Here is an 18,022-nt window from a genome sequence, read left to right as displayed (position 1 = left end):
CAGAGGAGATGCTGTTTGTTTTACTCAGACTATTCAAAAAAGAGGTCTTAAAAGGAAAATTGCATGGATTCTTGGACCTAAAAATCTCATTCTGCTCTAAGTGAAGTCAAAGAATGGGGGCGGGGGGGAGTTATTGTTGCAACTCATTTGGATAATGCTTTGCTTACTTAGAAGAAACCACCTTAATTTAACAGCATTTACAGACGTAGTTTCACCAAAGCCACAGCTAACTATGAGACTGTTAAATGAAGAAAGCAAAGTAATTTGGATTACTTTGCAGTGACTGTATAATATACAGACCAGCCTAAGTAAAGGACAGTGACCAATTCAGAAATTGGTCTGACCAATTCAGTGACCTCAGAAAATGTTTTTGCTTCCAAAATATAAAAAATTGGGTTCTAATACACAATAGTAAATTACACAGAAATTTCAGTGCACGGGGTGGCTTTTTATAAAGCTATAAAAGTTTTAGCTAAGTCTTATTTCGGATGAGTGTAGTGATTTCAAAGGCTGAGTAACTGATATTCAGGTTATGACAGATAACAATTAAGAGGACCTCAAAAATACAAACTTACCAACTTTTTTTCCCATTCCTTATTAAGGTCATCCACATAGGAAAGAACAAAATCAATTCTCCTGACACCATCCCTGAAGAAAATAGAATCTTTGCTTTGATGTCTTTTATCAATCTGTGGAAGATACAGATATATAATTAGGAAAAAAAACAGGTATTGCTCTTGCTCTAAAATGCAACGGAAGACAGTGATTCCCCAAATTGCCTCAATCCTTCAGTTTCTTCATAGCTGAACATATACTTGCTCAAGTTTTAATAAGGGCTATATCCAGCTAAAATAATTTCCAAATTAACTGCTTATACCCACAAACGCAACATGTAAATAACTGGTAGATGAAGAATAAAAGTATGTTAGTGTAGCAATACCTGTGAACAATGCTACCATTTATTCATTCACAGTCTTTAAAGTGTGTCATAAACAATCAAGACAAGCATTATTTGACAGCATGATTTTTTTTCCTGCAGTTAGTCAGAACGCCATTCTTCTCAAAAAGCAGTAAGGGCACAGTTCATCCACTCGAGGCAGGTAGCAAAAAGTAAATTCCATGCATTTTCTTCTATATAACATGATTCACTAACCCAACCACCACAGAGAAATATGTCCCAGCAACAACTACATATGAAAATGCACACAAATGATACAGGGGTTACACTTGAAAATTAAATATTTACTTTCTTGAGGAAAAAAAAATATCTAATAAAACGTATCAATGCAACAGGTAAATAGTATTCTAATTGATCTATTAAATGTCATATTTTTATTTATCAGCATGCCAGAATGTCATAATAAAAACATTCATCTTTTTCACTGATGAGGCTACAGCAATTAATGTTAAGCAAATAAAGACTATTACTTCACTCTCCTAGGGAAGTTAACATAATATTAGATAACATTATTTATTATCGTACAACTATTTAGCTGTACCAAATTGTTTACAAGACTAGACTTTCGTAAAGCAGTGTTCTCTGTAGAAGCCAACACTCCGGTCTAAATTTAACTCCACACTAAGGAAGGTTGGTGGTATTTTTTTTTAACCACACACATGAGTAAAATTGTATTTATACAGGACTGAATTGGGCTTTCATTTTATTAGAGTAGGAACAAAAAAGAATAATTCAAAGGGATACGTCTCTGTCTTCTCCCTCTCAAGCCATGCAAGGATGCACGTGAAAAATATTCTGCGCTTTCTCAAAGAACTTTGTAACTGTGAACTTTGCTCCCAGTTAACAACAGGCACCACACAGTGAAGCACGTTATTACCGCAGCCATCCAAGCCACTTGCAATATCATTCATCACTGTTTTACCCTGAGACGTCGCTTCAGGAACAGATTATATCTCCTTCCACTCTGCCGGAATAACCAACAAGTAGTTAGCAAGCCCACTGCTCCTCTCCAGGACCCAAACCAACTGCTTCAAGCACGTACCCCTCAACTAGATGTAGTGAGAAATTCGTGTCCTTAAGAAAGGCAGGAAAAACCTCCAACTATTCGAAAAATACAAGCGCCCACAAACATTATGACTATAATGACTTTTTAATTAAAGGCAAAGCTGTGCTGGCTGGCATCCATTCTGATAATAAAAACTCAGGTATTCTAAAATAATGACTCCTAAGTTGCTCATTGCTATCATTTGGATACTTAAGCACATTTTAAAAAAGAACAGTAATAAAGTTTCTTCCAATGTAATGCCAAGGTAAAAAAACCCAAGCCCCGGCTAATGAATAAAGCAAACATTTCTGTTATGCTCATGTTAGGTTGGACCCACTGGGACATTAAAAAGACAAATGGCAACCATGTAATTCCAGAGCTGACAAAATTACAAGCAATAATATCTACATACTCCAAAACATGTTCATCTTCCAATAGGCTCAAATTTATTTAAAAAAATATATATATTTTAAATCCCTGTTGTTCCATAGGGTTGCACAACTTTACGCATATTCACTAGACAGACTGGTATTGCTGAAACCAAAGAGTAGCCTACTTGCACCGTCCGTGCATTATGGAGAATCCCTGTATTTCTGAAGCCATCTGAGCCTTCGGGGAGCTACAAAACACTGTGTTGCAAACCAAAGTAACACAAAAAAGCTAAAAGATATTACTTCCTGAAAAAGCTGCAATCCTCTCTTGGCCTTTCCTGTTTGGCAATTCTGTTGGGTTTTGTGTTTTTCTTCTTGAGAAATATTTACAGCAGATCAAGGAAAGTAGACTACATTGTAAGGATTGAAATCAGGACCGCTACCTCAGAAAATGTTTTTGCTTCCAAAATGCACTACATAATCATGCAAGATTAAGAGGTTCGCAAAAATCATGGAATCCAATAGAAGAAAAGAAACAGCATTTTCCTATTCTATTTTGTGCTTACAGGTTGGGGTTTTTTTTGCAAATCTAATTGCGACAAGCAAATTGCAACTGTTTAGATGTTCATTTGGTTAGTGCACAGAACCACACCAACAACTACATAGCATCAATAATACTGTAATTATTCAGCATTACAGTAGTGGACCCCAAAGTGCATTCTAACAACTTACAATGTTGGGAATCGGCCTAAAAACAGACCACCTCAACCACCAATTCAAAAAGATAGAGATTGTATGAGCACCGATGTTGTCTCAGTGAATGAAGAAAATCCATATACACAAATAAAAAAAAAAAAAAAAAAAAAAAATCAGTAGATAAAGCTCCTGCCAAAGGAGTGTCCCAAATTCTTTGGGTAACACAGTTATAATTAGATTATTACATACAATTGAAGTAATACTTTATCTTTAGTGCTATCGAAGTTTTCTAAGATGTATCAGAATCCTGCTCAGTCATTAGAGGTCTGACTATCAATTTCAAAAGATGCAGTAGTCATTGTTGGATCTGCTTTCAGAAGGGGAACACTCATCACTTCTCTCTCCTTCTTATATAGGATTATTCATCATGGGTAGTGACAGGCTTACTTATTAAACCCATAAATTTTTCCTTTCCATTTTGCGGCATTTGGATTTCACAAGAAGAACAAGATCAGTCTTGCATATTCATGCAATTCTGTGCAGAAATGTGCACTTACAGGTTTAAAATATATAAAATGATACTAATTTGTATTGCTTGCAACAGTGAATCATAAAATATTACGGATTAATACCTCTTATTTCTTAACAGCTCTTTCCGGAACTGTATTCAAATTAATTGATCTTAGACAACCTGCAGTTATTAAATGAAGTAACACCTCATCAGAGCAGATATTCTGTGACATGTACCTTCTGGAATACAAATAAGCAATTAAAACTTCCCAACACAGCACAGATAGCAAGCAGAAGCTTTTGAATAATTGAATAATACTCAATGAGGAATTGCAGAAGAGATGGAGCCCTGAGGCATACGGTGAAAACTCAAGAGCCACAAGTTGCAACAAGGGAAATTCCTACTGGATGTGAGGGTGTGGTTGAGCAGGAACGGGTACAACAGGTTGCCCAGAGAGACTGCATAATCTCCGTCCTCAGAGATCACACAGCTTGACCCAGCAAGGCCCTGACTGAGGAACCTGATCCAAGTTTGAAGTTGGCCTTGCCTTGAGTAGGAGGTTGGCCAAGGAGACCTCCAGAAGTCCCTTCCAATCCAAGTCACCATACGATTCCATGAAATGGTGTTACTGCAAGTGTTTAGCATTTACCTGTGCTTCCAAAAGTTGGATAAATCCAGCAGCTACAAAGCGAGCAAAAAACCCCTACTTGTTCAAAACCAAACACTACTTTCCTATTATCCTGTAGTAACTTTCCAGTTTCAGTAGTCTAATTATCTCTGTAAGATCTCAGTGACTTCACAGACAGATCTTCTAACTGAACGCTGTAATGGCCTGTCATAAAAAGCTACGTTTTCTTTTCACATGGCTACCTAAGTGCAAACTTAGTGGATTCATAAAGAATTATAGTAATATTCCTAATTATCCCATGATTGTTATCTTCTGTCTAGACACCCAGCAGAGGTCAGGGTATCGGACTCTGTTCAACCAAACAACCCTCCAAGTACCAGCACTTGGAATCCTCACGTTAGACATGAGCTAAAGCCCCGCAGTAGGAAATCCTGACTCAAACAGCAGAGGTTACAGGAAAGACCAAGACGTCAGCACAGAAATAAATCACAGCTCAAGACAGAGAAAGGCTAAAGTGTGCTAATGCTGGCTGGTGGTCGCACGCTACATCCAAGCCCGTCAAAACTCTCCCACACCACTAAATACTTGGTGAGCGGGCCTTGGCCACCTCGCTCCCACAGGTGGCTCAGAGAGGCTTCTCCAGGGCCAAAGCAAATAAGCCAGTCACCGCTAACAGGAGAGGGGAAAGCGAGCAGCTGGATGTGGCCCCAGCTGCTAAAAACTAACAGAAAGTGCTTCAGAGAAACGACTAGATTGAAGCTGAAGAGGCTGAGGTGCACATTTCGTGCTCGCCCACCAAGGCGCCCACAGAGCTACCGTGGGCAGGACAATCAGCTAGCCCTCGGCCATCTGACGATACTGCAGTACTGAAAAGCAAATATATTTTGCAGATTATACCTGCATGATTTCATCCTGTATATTTTCACAGGACTCAGAGGGGTTTCTACCTCTGGTTGTCCACCTAAGAAGAAATTTATTCCTTACAGGCCGCTTAGTGCTGCTCTCACCGTGTAGGCAACGGAGCTTCCTCCAAACACACCTTGCTACTACATATCCTAGTCCTCTCCATGTCCGCACTTCAAAGACAGAGGAACTTGGCTGAGAGCAATGCTTTTCAGATTAATATTCACTGAGAAAACAGCAAGTTTCTTAGGGGCCTGCATTCCAAAACGCCCTTCCCAAATTCAGTTCCCCGGAATTCACACAAGTGTCCAACCTCACAAGAGCTGGGACTGCAGGTTCAGACCTCAGCAGCCTTCACCTTCTGCTTTTTGTATCTCAGCTGGTTTAAAGCAGCAATTTCGGTAACAAAGCGGTAACCAACGCTAACCTGAGGCGGAGGAACCCCATTCATTAGCTTCATTAAGACTTATAGCACAGCGAAAAATCTCTGGCTATGAGTAATGGGTATTCTGAGAAGTTACGTCAATAACATGATGCCCATCAGCACAGCTAGGAGTTATATTATCATAATCCTACATTACCAGACAAGAAAACTGCCTGAAATTACAAAATAAATTTGATTTGCAACATTTTGCTTACTTACAAGATACAGTCTACAAACCCGATATTTATTTACCGCATACCTTTGATAATCACACAGGCAAAACAGTTTTTATCACAGACTGTAACAAACCCAAACAACTATATTACGAAGCGATTAGTTAATTTATGATTTAACTGCAGAAAAAAACTCAGAATATGGAAATGGACAAAAATATAAGGGTTTGCAAGCTGAATCAAAACACAAGAAAAGCCTCCATAATTGCAAGGGGAGGAAACATTCAATGGCTTAAAACCAAAAATTATCACCCTCACTTAGATCCCCAGTTCACACAGAATTTTTATATACCCCCCTTTTCACAGAATCAAACATGCTTACAGCTATAGCAGAAACATGCTGATTAGAGTGCCACTGTGCTAAATAGAACCTTTTGATAAAAGTTATTTCCAAAAGCCAAAAGCTCTTGGAAGTGCATTTCCACAACATAGGAAAATATACAGGCGCTCTACTGAAAATCAAAAAGGCAAATTCCTGGTTTATGCACAGTAGACTCGGTTCCCGTCATACCACAGATCCCCTTTGCGTGAAGTTCTCTTCGATATTCTTCCTTGGAGGAGTCCACGCAACCGAAGTGCTTACCCACTTCAAAGTGTATTGACACCACTCTTAACACCACACATCCCCGTTTCAAGTTACGCTTCATGCAGGCTACAAAGCTGCACACAAAACTATAACTTTCTCCATTCAAAGAAACACAAACCCCCATATATTTCTTGTAGCTAAATCTTGCAAGCTACTTTTTGCACCTTTTTCACGCTTGTGTTTCGATTTTGAACCACGTTAAAATCCGAAAAGCTTGAAAACATGCATTTCAAAGCGGTTTAAGACACCGAGATATTTGCACTACAATTTAAATGCGCAGAAAAAGTCTCTCTGGATAAGAGAACACAATAAACAAGAACAGAACAAAGAAAAAAAAAAAAAAATCGGCTAAGAGAGCGTATATGTTAATGTAAGACACCAGAACCCAATGTAAGCAAGCAGACAGTTTTAATACGCCTCAGCATGTACTTCTTCAGTTATCTTAAATGAATCTTTGTAATTTTTTTCTTTATAAAAGAATAACGGTTACTTTAATTTTTCCGGTATATGTGACAATTAATACAATTGTCTTGTCTGTGAATTTCAATAAGAGGATGTTTTGAGCCTTTCCTTATTACTTACTACAATGCGAAAAAAAAGGCAACACATTTCAAATGGCATCGGTGTTGGTTTCTTGCTCTTTAAAACGTTTTAAAGTATCATGCTGACTCAGAGAGCCCTCCAGATTATGATAAAAAGGAATCCCACGTTTGTTAATAACACCACAGTCAGAATATACCCTGTATCCCATGAAACCAAAACAATGATTAAAAAAAAGCAAACTTTCCAGTTTACTCCACCAATACTTATCTTTTCAATTTTGTCTACGATCCTTCCGATTTGCTTGAATTTATCATTTAAGCCATCACTGGGAATAAACTCAAAAACTGCATTCATTTTTATGCGCTAGAAAAACAATTCTTTTTGGAAGGATGGCTTCCTTGAAACTGGAAAATTTTCTGGTGAGGGACATTTTGGCATACGGTAATAGAAGACGCCACACAAATTCATGCAAGGAAGCATGAATATTGCTTACTGCTTACCACTTGACGTTCAGGGATGAGTAAAGTAGTCTCAGTGCTGTTTAGGCCCTGCCAGTGGCATCGCGGGAAAAACATAATGTTGTTAGCGATGATGCAAAGGATGCTTTAAAAATAAAAGGCTATTTCAGAAGAAACAGTGGAGCTTCTGGTTGTAAATTGCTAAAAAGCTATTCTGAGTGACAGTTGGATTTTCAGTCTAGATAGTTAAAGTTTAAACAAACCTCTCCTTCCTCGGGTGAGCTGGGTCTCCAGCCTGCGCCACGGACTTCTACACGGCCCGTGCTGATTTTTGGATATTAATCAGACTAATTTTTATTAAAAGCTATACAGTATTCCTCAGCATTTCCATTCTAAAAAATAAAGTCTAAACAACTTGACACAGATTTATGTCTACAAGCTGATAAAGGACAAGTTTTAACAGGACTTTTTGTTATTTTAATAGCAAAGAGAACAAACGTGACACCCCGTACTTAGCCATTTTTCCAATACATCCTGAAATTACACCATGTGAACTGAAGGAAAACAAATGCGAGGAGACAAATCATTAATCTCATAGCGTAGACAAGGCAAATTGGTATCAGGAATTGTAGTTGTTACACCCAATGAGACTAACGAGGGCTCCCCAGCTTCCAGTTCTGATCCACGCCTAGTGCGGCCCTACCCTGATTTTAATTGTCCGAGATCTGGGTGCTCATTATTTTCCTGTATGTGCGCCTGGAGGCTGCTGCGAGGTCCCCTGGCCTGACCCCACACAGGGGGGACAGGAACACCAAGAGCAGAGGGCTCTGCAGAGCACAGCTGTCCTCCAAAGACACGTCCGTGCGCTTGCGCGGGCAAGGGATTTTGAGAGCAGGCTTTGCTACCGGAATGAATAATAGTTTGCAATATCTAAGCTGTTCTGCAATATCTAATTCTGTTAGTCAATAATTTCTCCCACCGTCCTTTTGTTGGGCTACTGGAAACAAAAGACAGACAGGTTTAAACAGTGCAACCAAACAGGGTGAGCACATCGTGGAAATATGACAGTTCTCTCTGAAATTAAATTAACTTTCAACAGAAACCGAATACTAACTTCATTTCATTATTGTATCATCATTCATTAGTTTAGAGTTGTAATATTTCAGAAAGTGTATTTCAAAAAGCGTATTTCCCAAAATCTTCATGGAATACCGTGTATGAGTTTTGAAATTAGAAATGAGTATTTTCCACTTTCATTACAATTTTACTCGAGAGAAACCACACAGGTTCATTCCTATAATTTGGTGAAACAAACACGCTATTTTTGTTCCTGTTTACATTGCAAGTAATACATACCCACATCTTTACATGCTTTCTCAATGATGCCATCATTTGCTTATCTTAGTAAGATAAAAATGCCCTTTTCAGAATTCAGTCAAATGAACAGAGAAAGATCGATCTGGTTTTTTGGCAAGGAATCCACACGAGAAACAGTGCAAATATAAATAGCTGCACTGTGCTCTTACCCCGAGAGAGTCTGAACTGGGTTTAGAAGTCTAATCCTCACATCACCGATGCTACTGGAAAAACCTGCACTGTTTGTAGAGAACTAAGGGCTGAGCCGCTTAAGTGGAAAGTTTTTCTCCGATTATACGCTGAAAAATATCTGCCACGTGAAGTACTGTCCGAATTGGACATCGCTGAAGGCGCAGCCTTGCTTTTCATTGCTGCTCTGCGGCTCCCGACCTCTCCGTGGCACACTTGCCCCCCCACCGCTCCTCCATCTGCTCTCCATCCTGTCCTCCTCCCGCCTGCAGTGTCCCACCTCCTCCACGATTAGATGTAAATACAGGTTTTAGCCACCCACTGGCCCACGCTGCTTCACTCCGAGATATAATTTTAATACATCTAATGCATTAAACCCTGACCTGTGGGCTGAAGACACCCAGCTGGCCGAGCCCAGCTGCTAAAACCCCTTTGTACATCTCCATGCCTTTTGTGAAATGCTTTCCTGCTAAGCTAGGGAACTTCCCCGGCTCTCAGTACAACTGCCTGAAATTAATTAGCTGAAGACATGGGGGTTAAGTATTGTAAAACCGGTGATAGTCAACATACATTTTAAATGTGCAGGAAAAGGTAAGAACTCTTGTAGAGAGACACCATTGTTTCATTATATGCCAAAGTCTATGTACAGCACAAAGGTGCTTCAATCTTGATAACGCAAAACCCCCAAAACAAGAACAGTGCTTTCAGAAACACTCAAATTGGCCAATTTTGCCGTAATGAAAACGAAGAATAAAGAAGGTTGGCAGTGGTGGTAACAGTGCTGGGCTGGTCCTTCATATTTTGGAATCCACTCTCGAATTTAATGCACTCTCGCCCCAGAATATTCATCTAATTGTGTTTTGTAGTTACACATCAAAGAAGCCTTTTTGTATTTCCTTCTAGGTTTTGAAAATGATTTGGTCTGTCTTCACAATACTAATAATGGTATTTTATGTTTCTTTCTACATGAAAACTCACTGGTCTGAACTGAAAAATGAACAAGCATGAAAAGTAATGTACATTATGACGGTGTTTCTTCAGAAAAAAAAAAATTCATTTGGAACACCTGCTGCTCTCAAAAAAGAAACAATCTATGTGTCACACCCCTAATTTTGGAAAAATGCATTGCTTTAATACATTCAGTGGAGCTCTGCCAACTTACTTCTGCTAACCTGGTTTAAGTAAAGACTGCTTGTTCACAGATGTTCTCATGATCAAATTGCAATATGGAAAATCCTGATTAACAGGAATTTTTAGTGAGCATTTCATTGGTATGAAACTAACAGGAAAGGTGAAAATTTCCTATGTAACTGTGCAAAGTTAATTCCTACCTTCACACCACTAGAATAGGGCACAATCCTGCAGCTCTGCTCAGAGAGTAGTGCAACCAACTGCCTTTTATGAGGGTGAGAAACTCAGGGTCCATACACATACAAAGCAAACAAGTTAAGTGACTTTGTACTACTTAACTGGAATAGCAGACAGACAAAAAGTCCTCAGTGCACACCTCTTAGCAATGTCGATAAACAACAGACTAGTGGGTGATTCAATCTCCCATAAAATCTGTACTAATTTTACAGTTATCCCACTTGACAGGCCTAAAATTTTACCATCGGGAAATTTAATATAAACTCCATTTTTTAACCTTTCTCCCCATCTTGCATTATTTATCTGACTTTCTTCCCTCTTAAGAATAGGTACTCTATTTTGTCAGTGGGTCTCATCTTCATTTACTTTGCAACTTTAACAACTAATGACAATCGCCGAACAGAGATGTACTGTGCGATCAAAACAGAATTGTGCCATTATATATTTTTCTAGCTCTCTCTCTGCATAAATATAAAGCACAGAGGAAAAAACAGATTCTCAGGTTTCACTTCATTCATTTTCCAATTTGCTTGAAAGGACTTTCAGAGGCATTTATGTATTTCTTGGAACAGGAACTCCATCAAGACTGATTCTGGTAGATCCTACACAGAGACTCAATTAGGACTGTTGCCTGTCCCTAACAGAAGCGGCTGTCTGTGATTTACTGATTTAACAACAACATAATTTGAAGCAGTCTCCATTGCAGCACCTATTTGAAAATATCTCTATCATATCTTTTTTTTTTTTTTTTCCTCTCCAGTCTGCTCTTTGCTGAAAACATCTCGTTGCCTCCCTGCATGACAAAGCATCGAGGAGTGATGCATGCTAGAAGGCCTGTAATATGAAAAGCTGTTGAACTCCAAGCAATCCCGTTTCTTTTGTCTTTGTGGGAGATTAAAAAGAAAAAAAAAAAAATAAGGACACTCAACATGAAGCAGATAAAAAGAAAAAAAAAAAAAAACAGGATAAAAGTAGAGAAGCAGCAGTGGATTCGAGCACTAATGCAAAATCATAAGGAAGGACCAAATGCACCATTGATTAGAGACGCAATTGCTTTTTGAGTTCTGGACTTCATCTGACTTTTGTATATGTGTTGGCAGCCTTGACTACAGACTATTTTTCATCCTTGTTTTCGTTTTCCTTGCGTCCTTCCTTATGCACAAATCACATATTTCTTTACAGATTACAAAAGTAAAAAAATTGCCACCGAATTACAGACAGGTAATGTTTTCTGCTCTCCATATTTGAATCTAGATTTCTTTTCCTGCCCTCCTCTCTCGCTAGATCAACAATAAGGCTGTAGCTTTTTCTCCCTACTGCTGAGCAGAAGCGTAACGTTATTGTATGTTACGTTTCTTCTCTTCCAAAAGTCAAGACAGCCCAAGCATAATGAAGTTGTGTCCTGAATGTAAATTCATTTAACTCTTTCCCAATGGTCTTTTTATTAATTAATTCCATTTTTGTTTTAAAATTACCCGACTTAAATTCTTTTAAGATTTCCAAGAGTTCACATTTTCCAATTGCAGGAACAAACTTATGTACATGGTTAAGTAACAAGAAAATTAACAAACTATCACCAGAGTAAAATGATAAAATAGAGTAATGTGCTATCTGTCAAAACAAGAACAAAACAGGTTGACCTGAGTTCAAAAGGGTCTTGATGAAAAGAAGAGAAACGATGGATTGTCTTTCATGCCGGGACAGATGACTCTGCTCAATTCCTATGGGAATGCATCAAGGATGACCAAAGGCAGCCCAGAGAAGAACTGAGGGAAAAGAAATTCTTCCAGTTTGTAGAGAAGAAAACTGAAGTTGTGACAACGCATGAAGATAAAGGATTAGCATTATATGAAGAAAAAAAAAAAAAAAAAAAAAATCAGGGCTATCTTACTGTTGGAATGAACTCATGGAAAAACTTTAAGGAGAGACTTAACCTGAATATCTAGGACATTAATCATCAAGAACTAAGCCTGTCGTGGCTGATAAGAGTGTGAAACCGGGCAAGAAGATTAAGAGTAAGGCTGTTACTATGTCTGGCTAATGCCTAGAAAGCAAAAATCAGATAAGTGTAACTGTATTAGGGGACATGGGGTAGGATAATGCACAGAAAAATACTAACTTAAATGTAAGCAAGCATCAGATAACAGGCTGATCTGGAGAAATGAAGCATCTAAGGCCAAATAAGTCACCTCTTCTTAGAGGGAGAAAGGAAAATAACAAAACAAAAACCAGTCATCAAGCCAGCTATGGACTTGCTAATATGACAATACTTTGTGATATTTAAGAACATACTATGAAGAAAAAGAACTACGTGAGGAACATGCTTAAGCAGAAAACAAGAGAAAAGGCAGCATGAAGTTACCAAGGAGACATTTTTGAGAGGGTAACCGGATATATTTTTCATAAGGAGACTAACTCCCAGGCAAGAAAGTGCTGAAGATCAAAGCTTCCTTTTCTACTCCATCATGTATCTTTCACCCTTCATACAAGGTTCATGGTCCATGTCTCTACGAATCCCCTGTCTCTACATAAAAGACACATGTGTTGCTCCCTTTCTCCTATGTTTCCTGCCTTTTTCTGTGTCCTAAGTCATAAAGCGAATTCTTTCAGGCTTTGATGAAATAGGTCACCTCCATCTACTCAGACACTCAAAAGGAACTCAGAATCAGCCTCAGACTCTGATGCTTATCATGGTGTGATGATTCATACATTATAATTTGAGATTGTATCTGCCCAGGGTTCAGTGAAGTATTTGATATGGCTGTTCACAGAAAATTTTCCTGGAGAAAGAGATGACTACAACTCCTACAACAGATTGAGAAAGTAGCAGGGTGAACATACTGTTTTTAAGATAGAACTGGTAGATTTATAAAAACATTTAGATGATGTGGTTGCATGCACTAGCAAGATAAAGATCTGTGTAATCTAGGAAGCACTTCTAAGTTCTCTCTTCACAGGGCCATCTCCAAATTTGCCTCTTAGAGGCAGCAGAACAGCTACAGTTTTTCAACACTCAATTCAATAGACATCATTTCTGATGACTGCTCATGGCCAGTATGAGACTCTACTTCGACAGAGCAACTATTTATTTTCCTATCTAAAACTCTTCCTATCTTCCTCTAAGAATACAATAACCATAATGAAGAAATCACACAATAGAAATTAAAATAAAATACCAATTTCAAGAACACCTATTTTCAATATTCTTTTTAAATCCGTTTCTTAACTGAATAGTAACCACAAACTGCTATTTAAGATATTGTGTAATGTACATATTAAGCAACGAGGCACTGCGAAAAAATTAACAGCTGATGCTTTTCATATTGCACATGTTGAAAGGAAGAGGTATTCTTATAACACAAATCTTCATTTGCTTTCTCAGAAATCTTGCCGCAGTGTCAAAAAGTTCCTAGAGCAGAGGAATGCAAGAGTGCCTTGATTGCGTTATCAAGGCAGCAACATAATATGCAGCATAAAACAAAGCGTTGGGTTTGCGCAGAAGCATTATGTTTTTCCAATTGCCAAAACACTAAATGATCGTGTGATTCTCATTTCAAGACTGATACTGGAAACATTGTTTGGCCCATACTGTTTTCTACTACTACTGTGTTGTAGCTCTAACACATATAAGTTTTTATAAGACTCAATGAGTAGCAGCGTTATTTGCGTGGTTTTTCTCCTTCAGAACAGTAGAGGAAGAAAATGTTCACGTGAATAAGAAAGGAGGTATAAAATAATCTAAAAGAAATATTATTTTTAAAACTAATTCTCTCTTTCGCGGTAGCTGTTCCTCTTTCTTCCTACCACTAGTATGTTAATGCCATCGGTACCGTAGCTTACCTCAGAGCTGCTCGGGGCTTCTGATCCTGTGGTTGAAACAGTTTCACATAAAGGTCCATTGCATTCTTCCCCTAAGGAACATTGAAAGAAAGATTCACATAAATACATTCCTTAAAGTATGACTGTATCTGAAAATGAAGTGAACCTTGAAGGCATGGAACTATGAACAAGCAAAAGCAAAAGCTGGAAAATAATACTCAGCTACATAAGTCTTCAAGAATGGTTCTTTGAAGGGAAAAAACTCTACAAGACACAATATACTCAGTCTGCACTACCTGGTTGTAACCTTGCAGTCACAGAAACACATTTGTAAATGTGACAAACAAAAATCTGTGAGCATCACATATTTGATAAGATAAAATTCCTTCTTGTCTCAAATGTCTCATAGGTGACTGTCTACAGAAGTCTCACACCTGGAGCTTTGCTGCATCAGTTATGAAAATTCAATTATCTCTGGGGTGACTTGCTAGAAATTGAATTATTTTTTTTTTGTTGCTAAGAGATTAATGGCGCATAACCTCAAGATTACAGATGCTCACATAATGGAGATATGTTGACAGGATCAAGAATAGTAATATCAACTCAAATTACCAAGCTTCTTGTTGATTAAAAAAAAACAAACTACAACCCAACCCCACCAGCACCTTCATTTTAGCAACAGAATTGAACTCTGACCTGACTTTCCTGCAAATATAGTCAGTCCACCAAGAAAAATGTTACTTAAATGTTAACATTATAGGGAAAAATCACATTGAATATCTTTAGATCTCTAAATCATACTGAGATGTTTGCTGGATTTGTGGCTCTGAATCTACTCTGTCAACAACTCCCTCTGGAGAGCAATTCAGAGCCCATAAGCTAGGCTCCTGCTCCAAGAAGTTTTTGTCTAATCAGCAGAGAGATGCTTGTTTACAGACAGACCAGTCTCCTAAATCTGGCATCTAAATAACTTTGCCGCCAGTGGAAAAGGATAAGCAGTTTTGAAAACAGCTTCTCACAACCTAGAGCAGGCATCTAATAAAGTTGCCTCTTTCTTCCAAAAAAAGATTAATCCTACTACTTTCTCCATCAAACACCAAGGAAGTATTAAAAGGAAAAAAAAAAAAAAAAAAAAAAAGGAGAGGAAACAAAATGCTCTCAAGTTCACTTAGAGAAAATGGTCTCTGTAATTCATAACTGCACATATGATGTGATGAGAAACTGGACAATAGTATATAATAGTATTTAAGATATAATGAAGACGTTTCGGAACGCTAAGACATTCAAAGTTCTTGCATGCCATTTTGCTAAAGCAAACTATGCCCGCAAAATCTGTATTAGTTGATATAATTTGAACACTTAAGTTTTATTCATGTATCTGTAGAAAGAGGTTTGCGTATGCTGATCCAAGTTGGGAGACCAGTGTTAAGTCAACTCTAAAAAGTTAGCCTGGAAGTAAACAATTTGGGATCATTCTGCCTACCCAAATATATCGTAAATGCTACAGGGACTACGCTGTAAGACAGACCACCAAACACAGAAAAGGTTTACAGGAACAGCTTCAGCACAAAACTGAATTCACTTCACCTCCCAACACAGCAGAAGCGTTCAACACGTACGAGAAACGAATGGCACATAATGGGAGAATATTATAACAAGAACACAGAAGTCTCCACTCAAAAAACAACTATCAAAATATTCAGATTAACTTACTTGAGAAACCACTTCTGCAAGAATATTCCTAAGCAGAGGGTCTACCTTCACACAGGGCCGGCTCTAAGCTCACGCAAACTCGGCAGCTGCCCCGGCCAGCAGACCGCTGCCCGCTGGAAGGAAGGGAGCATCGCCATCGCGCTGCTGCCCGCTCTGCCTACAGCCCTGGGAAGCAGGTGGCTGCTTCAGCTTTGGCTGAAGGGAGCCAGCCCAGGAGCAGAAAGCCCAAAAACATTTGGTCGCACAACCCTCCATGGCAGAAGCAGGCTGGCACCTCGGCCCCGGAGCAGTAACGTTCTATTTGCCCGTGCTGCTGAGAGGACTTGAACCGCTTCCACGGCCTACAACGGCAGCCTTGGTCTTTGGTTTTTTCTGGATTATCCTTTCTGTAGTTGTGAAAGTTTAACCTCAGAGACAAACACGATTCAGATATCTACATATTAAACGCTCTCCGAGTACCATAGCTGATTACTTAGGCAACTTGCAGATGGAAATCCTCTTGGTATCTCTGATCCAGGGGAGTAAAACTGAATAACCCTAGTGCAGCACACAAGAAGGCAAGAAGAGAATAGAATGCAAAACATATTAACTGAGAAGTACAACATACTTAATACATTCACTCCTTGAAAAACACAAACAGGTTCCTAAGCAGTATAAGAAATGCACGTCCAAGTCATGTAGGAAGGTATACATGAGCCGCAACCCAGAACTGCAACAAGCACCAGGAATGGAGATGCCCAATTAGTTCTTAACCAAGAGAGCTGCCCACAGATAGCTAAAAATTGACTTGTAAATCACATTGCAAAAAGCTTGGCTCGTATGTGATATCAATGACTCATATAAACTTGTCCGATTTCCAAGAGGCTCTCAGCAGAATGAAAAAAAAGAAAAAAAAAAAAAAAAAAAAGGACAGAGGACACACACAAGAGGGAGGAAGGCGTAACACGGGTTAGTACAATACCTTCTGACCGCCATGGCTTGAACTTGGTGAGAACCGCAATGTCATCTTTAAAAGGAAAAAACACTTCAGTAAGAACCAGTACAATCCTCTTTTAACATGAATCTATTTAATAATTCTCCTCAATACTTTACAACACAACCGCTATATCCAATGAAAGAATAAGCCCTGGAAAGCAGAGACTGTGATGTAGACCGAAAGCACGGAGCAGGTTCCTCTTGAAACACCAACATTCACCTTTTTGTCCAGGCATCTTAGTCAGCGACACAAACAAGGATGCCACTTTCCCGTGTCAGCAGCTGGGAGGACCACAATAGATTCTGCTAGCCGAGAAAACACCTTTAAAATTCTTCAAGAAATTACAAGTTCATATCTAAAGATGGGAGTACACAAATCATATTCTGATAAAATCACCATATTTAAGGGAATGGCCTTGTTCTTCAAAACTACATGCTCTACTGTACATAAAGAGATCTGGAAACGCCGACACACCAAGAAGAATGAACAAAGACATCTACTAAACATAAGCAGCCCTTCAATACAAACTCTGTACAAACTGCAGTCACTCCTTGAAAATTTTTGGTTCAAAATTAATTCCAGAATGACACTATGACTACCAGACCCCATTAAAGTTGTTTCAAACATACATAATTTTAATATTTATTCAAATCAGTGGCCTTCCATGGGCATGCACATATCCCATCTGAAAGAACTACCTCTTTCCCAATGGAACCTCATAGTGCCGCACACAGCTATCTGTAACTTCTCAAACGTGTGTCTTGGGAGTTTGCACATTATTGGAAATAAGTGTGCTTCGCATGGCTTATAATTTTGGAGTATTGACATACACTGTCCCAAATTACACCCTACCGCAGGGCAACCTACTCATAAACTTTCAGTGTGCCACCCCTAAGAATTACAGACCCTTTCTATTTCAATTACAGATCCGGATGATCAGATCAACAGTAATCTGAAACAGCGCACAGAAATCAACATTCAGAACTGAAGACTGGAGAACATAATCAAGAATGATTTTGCCTCTTAAAATGTAAGTAGTTTACCCCACAAAAAAAGGTACTTTTATTAATGCAATCTTCTGATTTCTGTAACAAGCACAAAAAATGGCTTCTTGTGTAATGAAATGATTTGTCATTCTACAATAGTTTAACTTTGTTCACAGTGCCTGAATGACTTTTTTTTCCCTACATAGCAAAAATGATGTTTTATGAAAAAATAAAAGGAATTTAATTCCACATCTTGACC

The 18,022-nt window shown here is 38.6% G+C and overlaps 1 protein-coding gene across 1 annotated transcript in view; it reads right to left on the bottom strand.

Annotated features, from left to right (window-relative positions):
• The window catches only part of ANO5 (anoctamin 5), a gene marked incomplete at its 5' end in the record, with an annotated part of 60,789 nt that overhangs the window by 31,448 nt on the left and 11,319 nt on the right, over positions 1-18,022 (bottom strand). The window contains 4 exons of the mRNA XM_082485236.1: positions 576-689; positions 7,399-7,446; positions 14,110-14,180; positions 16,763-16,807. Of these exons, the coding sequence (XP_082341362.1) occupies positions 576-689; positions 7,399-7,446; positions 14,110-14,180; positions 16,763-16,807 (278 nt within the window). The remainder of the gene's footprint in view (positions 1-575; positions 690-7,398; positions 7,447-14,109; positions 14,181-16,762; positions 16,808-18,022) is intronic.

Source organism: Vanellus vanellus (genome assembly GCF_965231255.1).
Source record: "Vanellus vanellus genome assembly, chromosome: 6".
NCBI classification, from domain to species: Eukaryota; Metazoa; Chordata; class Aves; order Charadriiformes; family Charadriidae; genus Vanellus; species Vanellus vanellus.
The sequence above is the reverse complement of the archived record's forward strand: the minus strand, read 5'-3'. Positions and strand labels throughout refer to the sequence as shown.